Consider the following 18,766-nt stretch of genomic DNA (forward strand, 5'->3'; position numbering starts at 1 on the left):
ATTACAGTAGCTCAAAGATGGCTTTCCTGAAGGCAAAGCACACACACATTTCAGAAGTCTTTTCCATTTACTCTAAGGCCCCCTCTAGTGTTTGAAAAGCTCCAGGCCTCACAGGATGCAGGGCCTTCTAAAACACTTTTGCTCCATTCATATGTCACCAGAAAAATCAGGAACATGTAACCATAATTCATATTTCAAATCCCTGCTATGATTAACTATCTCTTCACCCTCGAATCCAGTAACCTTTCTGCTGGGTTGCTTTTAGAAGACTTTGTTAATTAAAAAAAAAAAAAAAAAAAAGCATATGATGCCTATAGAGGTTTTAATTTCACAAACAAGAAATATACTAGTGAGCATTACCATATAACTTACTTTGCTTGTGTTGAAGTTATGGTAATTAGTACAAACTTGCTGAAGTACACACCTAAATTTGTTATATTCCGAATTTTTAAACTTTGTATGTTTTAAGAGCCTGCCTGAACAGGGAGTTTTTGCTGGTTGACCTGTTCAGGGTCATGCAGAGACAGTGGTAGGCACGCCATCAGGATGGAGCTGGCTCCAGAGAACATGATGTAAGGAACCCCGCCAGGGTGCAGGACACGTGCGGCACCAACTCAGCACTGAGTCTCAGGCGCCTTTGAAAAAGACAATGTTGAGGGAAAAAAAACTAGTTCAGCTTCACTTGGTGTTTTCAGCTCATGTCTTTAGGTGTCTGTGTCATAGTCTGTTTCTGAAGCTGTAGTAGCTTAGTATTGCCAACACTGAGAAATACAGGCAATGTATAATTTCAACAAGCAGCCTCATACAGCCATGAGCAGGAGACTGACGGGATCAAACTAGTATCCCACAGTCTTCAAAGTGGAGCATGATGAAATTTGGAATTCGATTGTTCTTAATCTGCATGAACTGTATTTAAACAAATGACTAATTTGTCACCCAGTGTGTCATACAGCTTCTCTGCCTGAGAATGCTTTATTTTCAATGTCATCTGCAAATACCACAGGTTAAGGAAAAAAAGACTGGTCATATAAAATGCTTTTTAAAAAATGGCTACATTTATAATTGGCTTCAAACTGAAGATATGTACAATCAAAGGGAACAGGACATAGCATTTTTAAAGTGCAACACATTCTCTTTTGGCTCAACATGAAAAATTATATAGCTGGAAATTACTGTGGCTAGTTCTCCTAGAATAAGTTGTGAAGGTGGTTTTTAAAGTCATAGAACAGATTTTAAATGGAGAAAAACTGAAAAGTTATTTTAAAAGAGCATTTAAATACAATTACAAATGAAACCACCTTAGGAGAGGTAGCATAAGTAAAAATCAAATAAATACTATATACAGAAACATATAAAATTCAGCTTATAAAAAATTAAAAAGAGCATTCCAAAATAGCCATATTCCTTGCTTCTAAGGATTTTACAAAATTAAAATCCAGACCTAGGGTACCTGCAACAATTTCCCAAATGTTATTAATTACTAGCATTGTTTTTTGCCAAAACCTCTCTGATCTGCCGGTCGAGTTCACTGATAATTCGGTCTTCATGGTTATATACACCCGTTCTCATCAGAGTGTCCCTTTCTTCTATCAGACGCGTCAAGTAGTCGTCCAGGCCTTCCTCCAGCCCAGAGCCCCGTGGGCTGGCTGCTTTCCCGCCTGCAATTGCTCTGCTGTCTTGGTACTGTTTCTGCTCTTGCTGCCTCAACCTGAGAAATCAAGAGCAAAGGCCATTTTAGCAGACAAAAACCATTATGATTTTCTTAAAAGTACTATTTAAAAACAAGACAACTGAGAAGTTTTACTAGTGCTTTCAGGAAGAAAACAAAACCCACCACCACCTGAGAGAAGCCATATATCAGAAAAACACAAGCTGTGTTTGTACTTAGAGAACGCATGAAAACTTTAAGTTTCACGTGTAACATGCCCTTGAGCTCAACATGTGTGAGGGAGAGGCAGGAAGATCACAAATTCCAGGCCAGCTGGGTTGTACAACAAGCCAGCTAAACACAAAGTCCAGGGGTGGGCATAGCTCACTCACTGTCAGTGGGACAGCCCTTGTCCGCACTTCAAGTCCCGTGGTTCAGTTCCTACCACTTAAGGCCAACCAAACACAGAAACCACAAGAGCCACAGAAACTCTGAAGCTGTATAAAGAAGAAAATAATAATAATCTTCAATTTTACCCAGAAAATGAGTATTTTGTGTTTTCAATTAAGATGCATATATATATATGATTTTTAAAAATATTTTATATGTTATATATAAAGATTTGAATATATTATATATACAGGTTGTATATAACATGTGTGTCTCAGTGTGGGGTACACATGAGTGTAGTTGCCACAGAAGATGTCAGATGCCCTGGAGCTGAATTTTACTCTAAATAAAATGTTGGTAGCTGTGGGCCAACTGACATAGGTGCTGAGAACAAAACTCAATCCTAAGATTTTTAGTGATACTCAAAATGCAATGCTCACCCTACCTTTCACTTTTCCTTTAGTCTTGTGTTCTTAAGCACTTCTCAGTGCTCCATCATTTAGATGCGTCATTTAATCATCCTTTATGTTTATTTTGAGCTATAATTCAACCTTTGCTATTGGAACACAGTATTTGGGAGCGGGGAGGACACACGTAGTGGATCAAGAAGGAAAATGGCCCCCTTTGAAAGAGCTTGTGTCTCTAATTACTCGGAGAAAGTACAACTCTGTAGACATGGAAGCCTGGACCAGAGAGCGCAGGAGCAAAGATTTGGTTTGTGCATCTCCTAGCCACAGTTTTGATGAGTTCATCTGGAGGGAGAGAGGAGCAGATGCTGTGTGGCACTCCAGTATTTTAACAGGATACTTTTGCCCCTGTTGCCTTGAAAATGGAAAGAGTGGTAACAGTGTTACCATCGCTCCCTCGGGAAGGAACATTTTAGGATTAACTTCAGTTCTTTAAAAACTGGTTACAATTTTGTGTCTAAATTTGCACACAAGTTTAGTAATAGGAAGAGAGAGAGGAAATAATAGAATTAGGAGTCCTGTTCCCAGACAGTGCATGTGCAGGCAGTAAACAGTTTCGTTTGTTCAGGTGGTTCTAAAACACAAAACTGCAATTCCTTAAAAAAGAAATGGACACTAACGCACACAGCTTAAGAGGCATATCAAGTATCTTCATTCTTAGGGAAAAAAATGTCAATAGTAAGGCGCGCTGTGCACTGAGACCTAGATGGGAATCAAGTAGCCAATGAAGTATAGCAGCATTTCAATTTCCCACTGAATGTGAACAATGCATGCAGATGAGTAAGAACTGATTTCTGACTAGTTGTTTCCTTTACTATAATTCATATACATCAGAGAGCACACACTGAAAGACACAGACAGACAGAGAGACAACACACAATCATGCATGCCAAAGTAGATGTGCAGAGATAGAGGCCAACTTCAGGTACTGGTCCTCCCTTCCACTTTGAGACCGAACTTCTCTGTTGTAGTTCTGCAGTATATGCAGGCTAGCTGACCTGTGGGCTTCTGGGAATTCTCTGGTGTCCTCCTCCCACTTCCCTACAGGAGCAGGAGCACCGGGATTAGTGATGTGCACTACTAAACATTCTGTTCCTGTATTCTTGATATTTGAATTCGGGTCCAAATGCCTGCAGGGCAAGCACTTTTTAAAAATCTACTGAGCCATCTCCCTTCCTCCTCTACATTAATCACTATAGCTACCTGGGATGAAGGGACCTTGTATCAGGTCTAATTGTGTCCCTTTTGAAATTACCTGGCTATGCAGGAAGGAAAAATATAATTTTTATGCAAGTAAAGACCCCTATCAAGTATTTATTGAAACTGTCATGATCACAACAGAATATTTAAACTTGGTTGCTAAGGAAGCCCTCAGAATTCCAACAGTAAACTTTATAACCTGACAAATGCTGTGTGTTCTCACTTGCCTCCTGCCTCAGAACCCACCCAAGAGGAGAGAAGCCTGCTTCCTTTTAGTATGGTAGTCCTCCAGATAGTTTCAGATAGCTATTTACTTACCCCTTTCCTCAAGGGCTCTCTTCTCCATGTTCAGTGTATCCCCATTCTCTTAACCAATTGGATGCCATGACATAGCATGTTTTGTTGCATGGTCCCACTGCACTGAAGATGACTAGGTACGTGATCTTCTTTAGAGGACATCACAACTGGTAAGAACCCCAGAGACATTTTCTAAAACCATGGGGCTGGTGACTGCCATTAGCGACACCAACTCTCTGGCAGCCAAACCACAATGGTAAGAGCAGCCACAGCTCCTCTGTGTTAACTGTTTTCCTATCACACAGTGATTTTCTCCTAACTTATACAGGATACCATGTGTCTAATCTCACTAATTTCAGTTCCGAGCCATGGTGTATGAAGACATTAAGACTCACTTGTGTATGATTCACAGGTTGATGGGCACCTTTGATATTCCTTTAAGCAGCCAAGACACTTGGGCACAGCATGTGTTTGGTTTCTATGCTATATGGGACAGCCACATTTGAAAGGAATCATGTTCTAACTTAATGTTTCATGATTTCCAAACATGCAATGTTGCAGACACCAAATTATTTGTTAAAAACTCTAGCCTCTAACAAAGATTCTCCTCCCCCCTAGACAAGTTTTCTCTGCATCCCTTGGCTGTCCTGGACTTGCTTTGTAGACCAGGCTGGCCTCAAACTCACAGATCCACCAGCCTCTTCTTCCCCGAGTGCTGGGATTACTAGCAAAGACTCTTAATACTGTTTCATTTTATTTTACATATCGATCCTGTGCTTCCATTGATAGCATTTAATACTTGCAAGTTTGCTTCTGTGTGACTATTTGAGAATAACTTAATACGGATTAAAGGGAACTTAGAATTAATATTTAAGAACTTTTAAATTTAGCTATTCATATTGAAATACAATAACTCTAATTAAGCCCCACTGTGCCAGGAATTGTTTTAAATGGTTTATATGCCTTTTTTAAAACCCCAGAGAAACTCATTCTATAAGACTGGAAATGAGATATGAGATGAGGACAAGATTAAGGAGAAAGACTTGAACACCTTTGGAAAGCCATACAGATAATTATCATGGAGCCTGAAGGCAAATCTGACTCTAGAGACTGTTCTTAACCTCTGTGCGGCCTGGGCTTGCCTGCATTGTTGTTTTCACCTTAACCCTAATATCAAGCATTTCTTGTTAGGAGTCCCTATGCAGCACATATAAACAAAGCAGGTGCACCCTGCCCGCTGTATGGCTTTTTCTGTGGTTTCAACTAATTTACACTATACTCTGGTCCAAAAGCATTAGATGGAAAATGCCCCCGAATAAGTGCTTCCTAAGTTTTAAAGTTCATGTCCTTCTGAATAGCATGCTGGAATGTCAGGCTGTCCAGCAGATCTGTGCAGCTCATCAATCATTCTTTTCCAGCTGAATTTGCTGTCTGCCCATTAGTCTCAGTTATCTGATGGAACACATGAGGGCATGTGTTCAACAAATAACCGGTCATAGGCACAAGGTATTTTGACAGAGGCCCAATGTTCACATAACTTTTATTATAGTAGTGTTTAATTGTTCAATTTTATTGATTTATTAATTAATTATTATTACTGTGTCTAATTTATTATAAACCCCATCACAATGAGTGCATACACAGGAAAACACAGTGAACAGAGTGTTTAAGAATGCTATTTGAGCGTCTGCTATGCAGTTTTTCAGATAGATATTTTGGAAAAGAAAACTTTTCTCATTTCATTTATTCAAGTGACAAGCATATTTCTTAAGGACACAGCACACAGATGGGGTAGCTCAAAGAATGATTTACTCACACTTCTAGCATGTCCAAGATCAGGGTGCTAGCACAGTCCACGCTTTTCTCTGTCCTCACAGAAGGGGAGGAAAGTAATCATGCTCTTAGACAGACACTCACTCTGTACGAGGACTCTGCTTCCTCACCTCCTCTCCCCCTTGGGCGGAAGGCTCTATCATCTTGAAGGTTTGGGCTTCCACAGGTGGCTCCCGGGGGAGCCTGGTCCGGTTTATGCACATGTGCATCTATCTGATACTCTACGGTAGCTGCATGTGTAAGAAGGATGCAGCGACAACATAACGTACACCCAGCGCTCAGCCAGATTAAGATGGGAGGATGTAGAAGTCCACTGAGCAACGTCAACAGGCCATGCTTAAGGGCTAAATGTGCACTATTATTCTCTTCAACAAAAATGGATTTGACAACTCTAGTGTGTGAGCTTTGATGATGCTGCCCATTTATGAAATAATATGAGCCCTACCTTCCAAAATGTGCTGTCATATGAAACATTTTAAAGGAGCTGGCTCAGAGTTGGCTCAGTGATTAAGAAGAGCTTGCTGCTCTTCTAGAAGACCTGAGTTTAATTTCCAGCACCCATGTTGGGTGGCTCCCAACTGCCTCTAACTCTACCTCCAGGGAAACCAACATCCATCACTGGCCTCCACAGGTACCTACACACATTGCAGAAACATACACAGACATAAACATAAACAAAAATAATAAACACATGCATGAGTGCATTTGTTTTGCCAGTCTTTGAATGGACACTGTACTCTCCTTAGTTAGGGAGCACATTGAGAGGCCGCATATTCAACCTATGCTAGTGAGAAAAGGAATCGTTTTGACAACAGTACCTGTTGAGTTCATTCCTTATATCCAGTAGTTCCTGTTGCTCAGTTCTCACTGTGTCCTTCTCCTCAGCAGCCATGTACCGCAGCCGCATCTGCTCCAACTCCTCTTGCTGTTTTTTAAGTCGAGCCATTTGACTTTCTTGCTCCCTCTTAAAAGAAACAAAGAAGGTGGCATATAACGCTGAGAGTACGCCCAATTCATATGACTTGGGCTCATGTAACACTGGGAGTACGCCCAATTCATATGACTTGGACTCGTGACTACAGGACAGTAGACTGGTTTGCTGAACAGTTACAGTGTGTAAGAATGTGAAGGCAGGAACAGTCACTAGTCGGCACAAAGGACCTGCATCTATGAGCATCTAGGACCCCATCTATGTACTGCTGTGTCTACAGAACTTTAGCAACAGCCTCTGATCATTAAGCCCAATCACAGACTAGTTAATACAGTTTCAGATGAAAATCTAAGCACATAATCTTTTTCATTTTTTAAAATAAAAAATGGGATCAAGTGATACAGCTTAACTTACATTTTAAAAAATCAACAATTCCTCCAGAGAAGTAGATAAAAGATTTTAAGATAAATATGATCTTTGGTAGGATGAAGCTATGCCATGACTTATAAGAGAGAACATATCACAACAAACAGTGCTACAGTAAGACCCCCTACTATGTCCGATAGAGCTTCTAAGTCCACTGTGTCTTTCTCTATAGACAAGTGCTACTCTTTCCTTAGGGCAGCACTTCAAGAGAGACAGTAGGGCCAGCAGGTGGCCTCTTCTGCACCTGTGTTTCTAATTGTTTTGAGATAGGTATCACTAGGTAACCCCGACTGGCCTGGAACTCAAAGACATGGGCCTGCTTCTGCCTCCTGACTGATGGGATTAAAATGTGTGCTGCCATGACCAGCTTATATATTTTTTTCTAAGTAAATTATTTTCTGATTATACCGAATGAAATACTGGTCAAACACGAGGGATATTTTGCTAAATTGTTATAATGTGAATCATTCACCATGACCCTGAGTCTGTTCCTCTCCCCCAGTCACTAACACTCACGCTTTCCAAAAGTTATCACCACCCTAACTGTAACATGTAACAGCACAAGTAAATGCTGATCATTTTGAGTTCTGTGTAGAATTGTGAAGTTCAGATTACCCTGAGTTGGGCTTCTTTCACTTAACACTGACCTGAGAGTCATTTGTGCTGCCCCGTGAAGTTCATCACTCACAGCCTTCCACTCAACTAATACACAGTTTATGCACTGCTGAGGACCATTTGGGCAGTTCTGTATTATAAATACTGCCAATGTTCAAAATGACTGTGCGTGGCCTCCGAATGCATTTGGATGCATTTCCCCTGGCTTTATCCCTGAGACTCAAACTGCTGGGTCAGAAAGCACAATTGCAGTTAGGAAATACCGCCAAACTGTGTGCAACTTAGTCTATCACTGAAGAGTCATTGTGAAAGTTCCTGGGCCCTCTATTTTTGGCCAACACTTGGCGATTTATTTATTTATTTTCTTTTGAACAGTTCTGACAGATCACATAGTATAGTGGTTTGTTTTGACTTTATTTTGCTTTTTTTTTTTACAAAAAAACAAGCTTCAATTTTACACACTTTAATGGCATTTGGATATGCTTATTTATAAAGTTCTTATGAATCTTTTCTTATTGGTGTTACATTTCAAAGATTTCTCATTACTTTTTTTGCCTTTTCACCACCCCTTTCAACAGTATTTCAGGATGAACAAAAATAGCCCACAGGGTTCCATTACTCCTTTCTAGCTGGCCTTCTCTGTCCTTTTTATAAACAAAACCAAAAACAAACAACAACAACAACCACCTGTGTCAGCGTGTTGGGTCTACTGTTGTGAGGACCCTGATATCAGGGCTAGGAACCAAACTTCTGGAACAGCAGCTCTCACCCACTGAACCATCCCTCCAGCCTGGAGATACTTAGTTTAGTATGCATACAACCGGCTTTGAGTACGGTATGCGATCAAGACTGCAGGACAGCATTGGCAGGATCACCTTTTCCTACTTGTGCTTTCGTGACTGCGCCGAACTGACCTGTTTCCTACCCTTGCACTGACACCGTACTGCTTTGACTAGTGTCTGACAAAAGTCAGTTTTACATCTGTTGGTCTGAGTAATCTACCTTTGGCTGTCTCCCTTCAAAATTTAGCTGCTCTTTCTGAACTTTCACGTGAATACCTATCTCTAGAAATAAAAACCAAGGACAAAAGCCTTCTGGATTTGTGCTTAGATTGAACGTAGGAACAACTTTGCCTCACCCTGTGTCTTCCCATCACTGACAGCCAGTAATGGTGGCTAACACCTAAGCTTAGATTTCTTTACTTCTGCTTGGTAACGCTCTATATGCTAAGAACAATGACTTTTAAACTGCACTCTTACCTGATTACAGATGCTTCTGAAGCCAAAGGTTTTACATTTGTTTTTACTGTGCACTGCTCCCTGATAGAGAAACTGCTTTTTGATACAGACAGCCCCAGAACACTTGGTAAATTTAGCTACTTCTGATAGGGTCTCTGTACACACTTTTTGGTTTTCTAAGTACAAGTGAGTCCCAAATTACCTTCTGAGTCTACAATGCTATAGAAGACACAATCAGTACTTGTTTTGGGAGCAGCTACTCCACTCTGTCTCGGGATCAGGAGGCAAATTCCACAGTGCACTGTGCTGCAAAGCTGTGATGTTAGCCGGTAATGATTGACCTACAGTATTTTCAGCTTATGATGAGTTGTCCACTGAGGCCATCTGTACATTAACATCCTCCAAGAACTACAGAAATCTTTCCCTCTCCTCTCTTTCCTCAGTACATGCTAGGCAAGGCATGCACCATCTCTTCTACATCCCCATCTCTCTGTCACCTCATGACACTGGAACACTTCCAAGCGTGATATCAGCAGAAAAACAGAGTTCGAGGGGAAGATCTCAAATTAAGAAAGGTTTTGTAGTCACAATGTGACTTAGTTTACTATATGTTACCAGGAATGCCTGTGGATTGATTCTCCCTGCATCTACTCATGCAATCTTAGGACTTTACCTCCTGTACTGTACTGTTTTATTTTTAAAGTTAGGGTCTCTCTACATAGTCCTGGCTGTCCTGGAACTGCCTATGTAGATCTGGCTAGTCTTGAGATCCGCCTGCCTTTGCCCCCAGAGTTCTAGGATTAAAGTTGTCCACAACCAGGCCCTGACCTGTACTGTTTTTAAGGTAGTAAATAACCTTGGTTAGTGAGCAAACCTGTTAGGGCATTACCCTTGTAGGTTTTGTACCTTTTTGAAACTGGCGAGAATTGCTCTTGTAATTTCCTTATTACTGAATCTATTGATTAATTTTAAGATTTAGAATCATGGTAATAATAATGCTGGTCTTATAAAAAAATTTTGAAATTGTGGTTATTTCTTCCTACACCATTCACTTAAATTCATATTTGATTCAAGTTTGTTGTTGTTGTTATATATATTATCCATTACAATTTACCTAACTGCTGAACAATTATTTTTTAATTCTTTCACATGCTGGTAGATCTGGAGTCCTCTCTCCCATGTTACATTCTGATATTGATAGGAGATTTCTGTTTTCTAAAGATTCCCTCTCAAAGATACTTTTGGTTTTGTGTGTAGATGTGCATGCTTGCTTGCACATGGAGGCCAGAGGTGAACCTTGGGTGTTCAAGAACTTTGTTGTTGTTTTTTTTTAAGTTGATACCAAGAATTGGGGCCCACTGATAGGCAGCTGTATCTAAGCCAAGGATCTGCCCGTCTCAGTGCTGGGATTACAAACACGTGCTACCATGCCAGGATTTATAGGAATGGTGGAGTTCGAACTCAGGTCCTCATGCATGGCAGGCACTCTATTGAATGAGCTACCTCCCTAGCTATCTAAAGATAAGTCTTTTTCTTTTGTAACGCAGCCATGGTTAATTTCTAAGCACACCCCTGCCCACTCCCACACATACATTTCTCGCTCTGATATATTGCATTTTTCTTATTTTGGGTTCAAATATTTTCTAATCTCACATGGTATTGAATTTACAATGGGTAATTAGAAGTAAACTACTTATAAAATGTCCTACGTTGTTGAGTTTTATTAATTTACATGTCAGTATCCCTGTGAGCAGGGCACATTTTAAACTACAATCTTCTGAAATGTGTTGAATTGAGGTTTAATGTAGCTTATGTACAATTTGACAAAGTGCTCCATGTGCACAGAAGGTGTTTATTCTGGAATTCTTTAGGGTATGTTCTTATATATGTCAGTGGTTATGTGTACTGTCTGAATCTTAGTTTGGTCATGCCATCAGGTCCATATATGTATACAATTGTTTCCGATTTGCTTCATGCCTTTATAGACACCTATATCGTGTGATGGGCAGGTCCTCCCTCATTCAGTGGATTTGCCTGTTTTAACTGTGAAAGCTGTCTCCAGGTTGCTTCCTGACTAAAGTCCCCCTGCCTGATTTACTGCTATGCCAGATCTCTTTTAATGTTAATACAGCCTACACTTTCCTCTTTAAAAATTGACAGTGAAAGCCTGTTCCTTACACACTACCCTGTTGGACTGCTTGGAATGTGGGTTTTCATTTATATCTTCTCTGTGGAAACATCAGTCCATTTAGTTTTAAAGCAATCTGGAGTGTGTGGATTTCTATCTTTGTACCATTTTCTATTCCTTAAATAATTTTTGTTTGTTTGTTTGTTTGTTATCTTTAAATCTACTCTTTCATGTCAAATTTCCTCTCAGGCTCTTCTCTGTCTTTTTCTAAAGATATAAGGTTTCTACTTAACAGAAGCCATGATGATTTAGGACTGTGAGAATTTTACAGAAAGCAAAACATATTTCATACACTTGAACTTTGTTACTTCACATCTGTACTGTTCTGTCCTAAGTTTTAATTTATGTACAGCTCAAAACTCAGCCAATAGCTGTTGTTCTCTAAGTGGCCTGTGCTTACAGCAGTCTGCAGCAGCTCAGACCTCAGGCTTCATTCCTCTCCACTCCCCGGTGAGGCACCTGCTTTCCTGTAGGGTCATCTTCCTTCCACCCAAGAAACACCATTTACTTCAGGATTGATGTGACAAACTCCCCTAGATTTTGGTTCTTAGACAAGTCTGTCACTTCACAAAGAACATTGTAAAGAACTTGAAGTTTGCAACTACTTTAGGTACTTTAATGTCCTATAATTTTACATTTATTTTATCTTTCTACTTTTCTTAAAGCATCCCCTGATGCTCTTATCCCAGGGCAGTGAAGGACACTATGATCCCACCTATTGGCCCTCAGGACAGCCTGGAATAAGCTGTTTTGCTTTCAGGCAGTTTTACTGTGATGCATATAGGTATAGCTTCCTGTGCATTGATTTTTTCTGGCATTCTAAGATATCCTTGGATATATAATTGGATACTTTTCGGTTTTGTTTTTGTGTCTGAAAATCTTCATCCAGTATTCTCCTCAAACACTACTTTCTCTTATTCTCTCTAGTTTCCTAAAGGTCTGAGATTTTATCTTACTGCATGTGTGTGTGCGTGCTTAGAAGCCAGAGCAGGACACTGTATGTCTTCCTCTAGAGCTTTCCACTGTAAGAAAAGGTCTCTCACTGAATCCAGAGCACCCTGTTTTCAGCCAAGTTGGGAGAAGGGATCCTTTCTCCATCCTTTCCTAAAGCTGGGTGACAGATGTATCTGGACACAACCTTTTATAGGTGCGGGAGACCCAAACTTAGGTCTTCATGCTTGCACATGAAGCTCTCTCCTGAGCCCCTAGCCTGGACTTTGTGATCTGTGTTTGCTGTAATTACTATCCTTACTTTCCCTATTTCAGTCTGAGTAGGTTTTTTGACCTATCATCTAGTTAGCATGTCCTATTTCTGTTATGTTTATAATCTGCTGCTACTTCATATTAAACAGATGAATTTTAGTTAATTTCACTTGCAATGCTTTCTTTCCAGAAGTTCTAATTCAGAATATAACAATTTCTTCGCCATGTTACCTGTTTTCTAGAGCACAGTAATTGTACAATTTTATACTTCTTGTTTGCTGCCTTCAAAATCTAGACTGCTTCTTGAAACATTTTTATCAAACGAGTGACAATCAGGTTTTCCGCTGGTGAGGACTACTGCAGTCGATAAGCTTATAAAAGGGATGTTAAAGGTCATTAGTGAGTAGAAGAGTGAAGTCACAAAATAGTAACATATAAACCTTATCAAACTGAAATTTTAAGATGTTTAATAGTAGGCAAGTATTGGTAAGAACATAAAAGAAATTATCATTTCCTGCTGTTTGTGTTGGTTTTATGTAGTGGGGCCTGAGCTTGCCTTACACATACATACATGCTAGGCAAATTTCTCCAAGCCACACCTACAGCACTGTAAAACTGCTGAAATGTAAAATTAGCACAACCACTTCAGGAAATAAATGAGCAACATTTAGTAAAACTTAAAAAAATCTGAAATCTGATATAAACATCTGAAAACTGCTGGTTGTGTGAGAACTGTTCAGGACTGCCTTAAGGGAAATCTGTAAAAAGCAGTTTCACTAAAGATTATGTATAAAACCTACATAACTGTGGTGTATTTATGGAATATGACTCCACGTATCTACAGATTAAAACACATGAAAATAAACGCTACTCACAGAGGTTTTTAGAATTTTAAAATTGCCCAGTGCTAGGCACTGACCATGGAAACACATACATTGAGGCAATCGCCTTCCCGGCTTATTCCCAGCTCTCTTTTTCCTTATTTTGTATACGCTCGCCATGAAGAGAAGGGGGTGGGAGGGCTGCTGGCTGTGCAGCTCTATCGCTCTCCTCCTCACAGCCTGAAGCCAGGGCCCCTCACTGAGGCACGGTCTCACCAACCTGCCTAGGCTGGCCTTGCAGTCATCATTTTCCTGCCTTATCCTTACACGGAATGGAGATTACAGCTCTAAGATTACAGGCTCTCCTGGATATATATCTTACTGCTGAAATCACAAAGAAAAGATTCAGGATAATGGTACTCACTGGAAAGCAAGAAGGTACAGTTTAAGATTAAAGAGGTTGGGGTGGAGGACTAGAGAGATGACTCAGAGGTTCAGAGCACTGGCTGTTCTTCCAGAGGTCCTGAGTTCAATTCCCAGCAACAACATGGTGGCTCACAGCAATCTACAGTGAGATTTGGTGCCCTCTTCTGGCCTTTAGGCATACATGCAGGCAGAAAACTATATTAAATAATAAATAAATCTCGGGGGGGAAGGGTGGAGAAGGGAAGACTCCTGTAAGAAAACAAAACAAACAAAAAAAGAAAGAAAAAGACAAAAAATAGAGGCTGGGGATAAGCTCGGTGCGTCAAGTGTTGCTGCATGAGACTGAGGGTGTGCCTTGGCCTTGCCCTCCTCTGCATTAAGAGCCAGCTGGTGTGCATAGGTACCACAGTGCTGGGGAGTTGGTGAGCTCCAAGTGCACTGAGAAACCCTGTCTCAATAGAAAAGAAGTGGAGAACAACTGGAGACTATGTGTGACCTTTGTGTAGGCCTTCGTAGCTGCACAGATGGGTGTGCATACCTACCCATAAACATATTCCTTAAAGAAGTTATTTTGAAGAAAGGAAAAATATCTGGGCAAAAGTACAATACATGATTATCTCTAGCTGAAGAGGAGGCAAGAATAACTGTTGATTTTTCAGTTTCAGGTTACACATGCTACATCTACAGCTGTTTGAGCCAGTGTTCTCAGTGTGTAACCCTGTCTCGCCTGGCACTTGCAGTGCCTCCTGAATGTTGGGATTGTAAATCTGGACCACTACAACTAGCAAATTTTGCATTGTTTTTAAATGAGAAAAAAAAGAACAGAAGTTGATTAACTTTAGGCTACTTTATAAAACAAACTTCTTACCCCACCCCGCAACTTGACATGTTTTTATTCAAAAGCATATTTTAAATGCCTCCAATTTTAAAGCAGGTATGCTATATTGTTAATAACTGCATATGCGTGCAAAAACAAGGGCCAGGGCAAATGCTTTCCATTGCCAGGTGCTCTGGGTTACAGGCTCCTCCATCAAGTGAGCATAATCTCTATTTCGCCCTGGCTGCCTATAAATCCAGAAGGGAGATGTAAACATGCATACACTAGACTAAACAGTGGCTACAAAGTGGCCACTACTTACTCTCCCACTCACACATACCATCCAAGTCTGTGGGAAAAACGCAGAATGAAACTAAGGAACTCAAGTCAAGTTTTCTGAAAATAACCCAGAGCTGACAAGTCAGTAGGAGGGCCTGGATGGTTTCAAGACACAGTTTTTAACCAAGACTTGGACCTCCAACTGTTTTCTTAAACAAAGATTTACATCCCCATCCTTGGCTAAATTACTTATAAATTAATCAAATTAATTACTCTGAGTGGATAAGCAGGAGGCTGGACAAGATAGTGCTGATGTCAGCCGATGAAGTCTGTGTTGCTTTAACTAAATATACTGGCTTAGTTTTAAACACATCTACTGTGCACAAATATGGTAAGGGACCCACGTGCTACTAAATAAAGTCTTAGTTCTGTTCCCTGTCCTGGGAACAAATACACGGTTTTAAAGTATGTAACACTGAAAATATTAAATTTTTATTACTTATTCATATTTCATAACATTGATTCATCTATTTTTAAATAATGGCAGCTTTTATTCTCCTTACAGATCTACATTCTAGAAGGGGTTCTGGTAATGTTATCTTTTAGAATGTAAAGACCAATGCAGACAACCTTAGGTATTTGTTACTATTCAAGCATTTATTTAGATCCCAGGTTAAAAATATTTCTAAAGCATATTTTCACAAAAAGGAAAAAGGAAACTAAATTGCCCCTGCATGTCAAACAAGTATTTTTAATATCCCAAGATACCAAGCCCAGAATGTAAGAGGACTGTTTCCTTGTGTTCTAAATTGGGGCTCACTTCATGTCATATTTATTTATTTATTATAGCTGTTGCCATTAGTTATTTAAAAAATACTGTGGAAAACTTACAACTTGGGTTAAGGCTTGAAAATAAGAAGAAAAGTTTTCTTCTAAACAATTGGAAGGTTATAAATTTTTTAATTCACAAATTGACTCTGCTAGGTCGCCTCTGAGTAATGGAAATCTCTCTTTAAACATTGTTCTGGCAATGGGCACCAAGCATTAGATCTTATTTCCAAGCCTCACCAGCTGGGCTTTGTCATTAACATTTATTAACAATCTAAGATATGGCTTTCACTGTCTAATCCGCACTACACAAATGTTTTCGATGGCCCTCCAGAGGGATTCAATGTGACAAATTACTGGCAGAGATTATAGCCTCGTGGCTAGTCACCAGAGGCAATGTAAAATTAACATGGTACTAATCCAATTTAAACAAAAAGTTGCACAAACAATTCTCTGAACAAAAGCAGAAAGACACTTCCAATTTTATATTCAAACACAAAATAAATGTGTTTTTAATAAAGAGTTTAAGGGGAAAATTAAAAGTAATTTTCACACATGTAAAATGTGCCAATTTAATGAAGTTATTAATTTTAATCTTCCAAAAACTGTTAGTGGCATGACATATTTCACTATGAAGACCCCATGGGCTGTTGTTATTCTTGAATTACTGCGTCTCAGTATGGCCTGCAAAACATCAAAGGTTTCTAGTGACCTCAAAACTTGTTTATAATATTGTTTCTAAAACAGAAAGTTCACAGGAAAAGGGATAATATCAGTCTAAAGAGAGAAAGCACTAAACACATTGCATTCACTGAAAGACTATTTTTAAATTAATTTTTTGCATATATTTAGTGTGTGTGTGTGTGTGATACGTACACATGTGAGTAGATACCCATGCCTGTACATGCACATGTGAAGGGTAGAGCAGGACACTGGGAAGTAAAGGTTTCCTTAGTAGGCTGAGACAGGCTACCTCGCTGAACTAGCAGAGCTAGCTGTTTTGGTAGGCTTGCTGGCCAGAAGCTCCCAGGATGGACTCGTCTCCTTCCACCAAACAGGGGTTCCTGGCACACGAAGCCACACCCAGCAATTTTTACGGGTGCTAAGGATGTGAACTCGGGTCCTCACGTGCACAGCAAGTGTGCTTCTCCACTGTGCAGCAACCCCGGCCCTGACACTGCTGCCTTCAGTTCCTTTAATGGACTGTCGTTTGCAGAAATATTAGTGCAACAGAGTTTTCTCTCCTTATAAATTGGCAGCAATTGAAGAGAAAAAAGAAATCTGAATGTGATAACCTCTCTTATTAGGAATAATAAACATTACTTTGTCAATTATTTTGGATGCAGAGGGTAAAAATGCACAGGAAGAAAGAATAAATAAAAAATTGGGTAAAAGGGAAGATCCAGAAGATACTAAAATGTGAGGAAGTAGGATTAGCAAAGGGGATTTTGGGGGTGGCAAGATTTCATAATGCCTTGGCTTTGTTTTGTTCCGTTTCTAGTGCTTTCATGTGTGCATACCTGTGGAGGCCAGAGGTTGACATCAGTGGCTTCCTCAATCATTCTCCATCTTATTTCTTTGGGACAGTCTCTCAAAGTGAGCCTGGAGCTTGCCAATCTGGCTAGACTAGCTGGCCATAGATCACCGAGACCCTCCTGTAAGAAGAGTTTCTCCAGTGCCAGGATAACAGGTGCCCTGCAGCACCTGGCCTGTTTCAGACAGATGCTGGTGTTCAAGCTCAGACTGTCACGCTTGCTTGGCAAATGTGGTACCCATTGAGCTACTCTCCACAACACACAGCTTTTGTTTTGTTTTGGTTTTGGAGACAGGGTTTCTCTGTGTAGCCTTGCTGTCCTGGACTCACTTGGTAGACCAAGCTGGCCTTAAACTCACAGTGATCTGTCTGCCTCTGCCTGCCTGAGTGCTGGGATTAAAGGTGTGTGCCACTGTGCCCGGCTACGACTTTTCCTTTACTCCAGGCTGACCTAACAGTCAAGGAAAAAAAAAAAAAAAAATCTCAGATCTTGATCCTTCTGCTTTAACCTTTTTTTTTTTCCTTCACCTTTTCTTCGTTTTAAAAACTACTTCAGCCAGATGCAATGGCCCATGCCTATAATCCCAACTACTTGGGAGCCTGAAGCAGGAGCACTGTAAATTAAGCACCAGCCTAGGCAACGTAGGGAGAGGCCCTTTCAGAAGTAGCACGGTACTTTTATCTCCTTCTCTCACTACTCTCCTTACTTCCTGTCCCACAAGGTATACCTACACTTCTATACACAATCAGAGCATCTTGGCATCACTACTTTATAAAGTCTAGTTACTTCTTCCTCAATGATAGTCAGTTCTCACAGAGCTGCTCTCGCAATGATGACACCATTTTTTTCTATTAGGAGGTACCAACTCATTACTTCTGCTCTGGCACTTTCCTGGGAAACACTTGTCATCTAGGCACTGAAACTGCAACAGGAAAAGCCTGCACTTCAGTCTTAGTTTTATTACTCAGTATCTAGACTGTCCTCATAGTTAGGGCAAACACCATGCCTCAACCTCCAGAATGCTGGGATTACAGATGTGCACTGCCTACTTGGCTCCAATTAGCTTCTTAAACTGTATTTCCCAAACTGGAAAACCTTTCCAGAATCTATGGCTGAGGCTTTGCATTATCTTTCACAAGAATCTTCATGTTACATTTCTGTTGCTACAGTTCCAGGCCTTGTTCCTGGAAATGACCTTTAAAATGTACCTCCTTTACTTTATGAATATGAGACTGTTTTCTCACTTCCTGATTCTCTGCAATAACCATTGTATCACTAAATTTTCCCTATTACACTGCTTTGTCACACCAGTTTTGCTATTATTAATATCCTAATGACTCATTTCCAGATGTCCATCTGCAACTGCCCTTCAGATGCCATCCCTACATCATACAAATGTTTTTCCTTCTGTGTGGTGCTCAGGAAACTATTTTAACTGTTTCTTCCTTACTGCTGAATCCTCAACTCTCTGAGAGCGAGGGCCATGTTTTAAGTTTAGCAGAACCTTATTGCTGTGAAAAATGCCGATGTAAGTCCTAACAGCATTAAAGTAATACACTGCTAATTTGAAAATGCAAAATATAAAATGCTCTAAAATCTAAAACTTGAGCTCTAGCATGATAGA

General features: G+C 40.1%; 1 protein-coding gene across 4 annotated transcripts in view; it reads right to left on the reverse strand.

Moving 5' to 3' along the window:
- Positions 1-942: 942 nt before the first annotated feature.
- Cep120 (centrosomal protein 120) overlaps positions 943-18,766 on the reverse strand; it is a 65,142-nt gene continuing 47,318 nt past the window's right edge. For all 4 annotated transcript variants that reach the window (XM_055622780.1, XM_055622781.1, XM_055622778.1 and 1 more), the window contains 2 exons: positions 6,654-6,799; positions 943-1,708 (listed from right to left, as the gene is read on the reverse strand). In XM_055622780.1, coding sequence (XP_055478755.1) covers positions 1,474-1,708; positions 6,654-6,799 — 381 coding nt within the window. In that variant the 3' untranslated portion in view covers positions 943-1,473. The remainder of the gene's footprint in view (positions 1,709-6,653; positions 6,800-18,766) is intronic.

This window comes from Psammomys obesus, unplaced genomic scaffold, assembly GCF_907164565.1.
Source record: "Psammomys obesus unplaced genomic scaffold, mPsaObe1.curated_primary_1811, whole genome shotgun sequence".
NCBI lineage: Eukaryota > Metazoa > Chordata > Mammalia > Rodentia > Muridae > Psammomys > Psammomys obesus.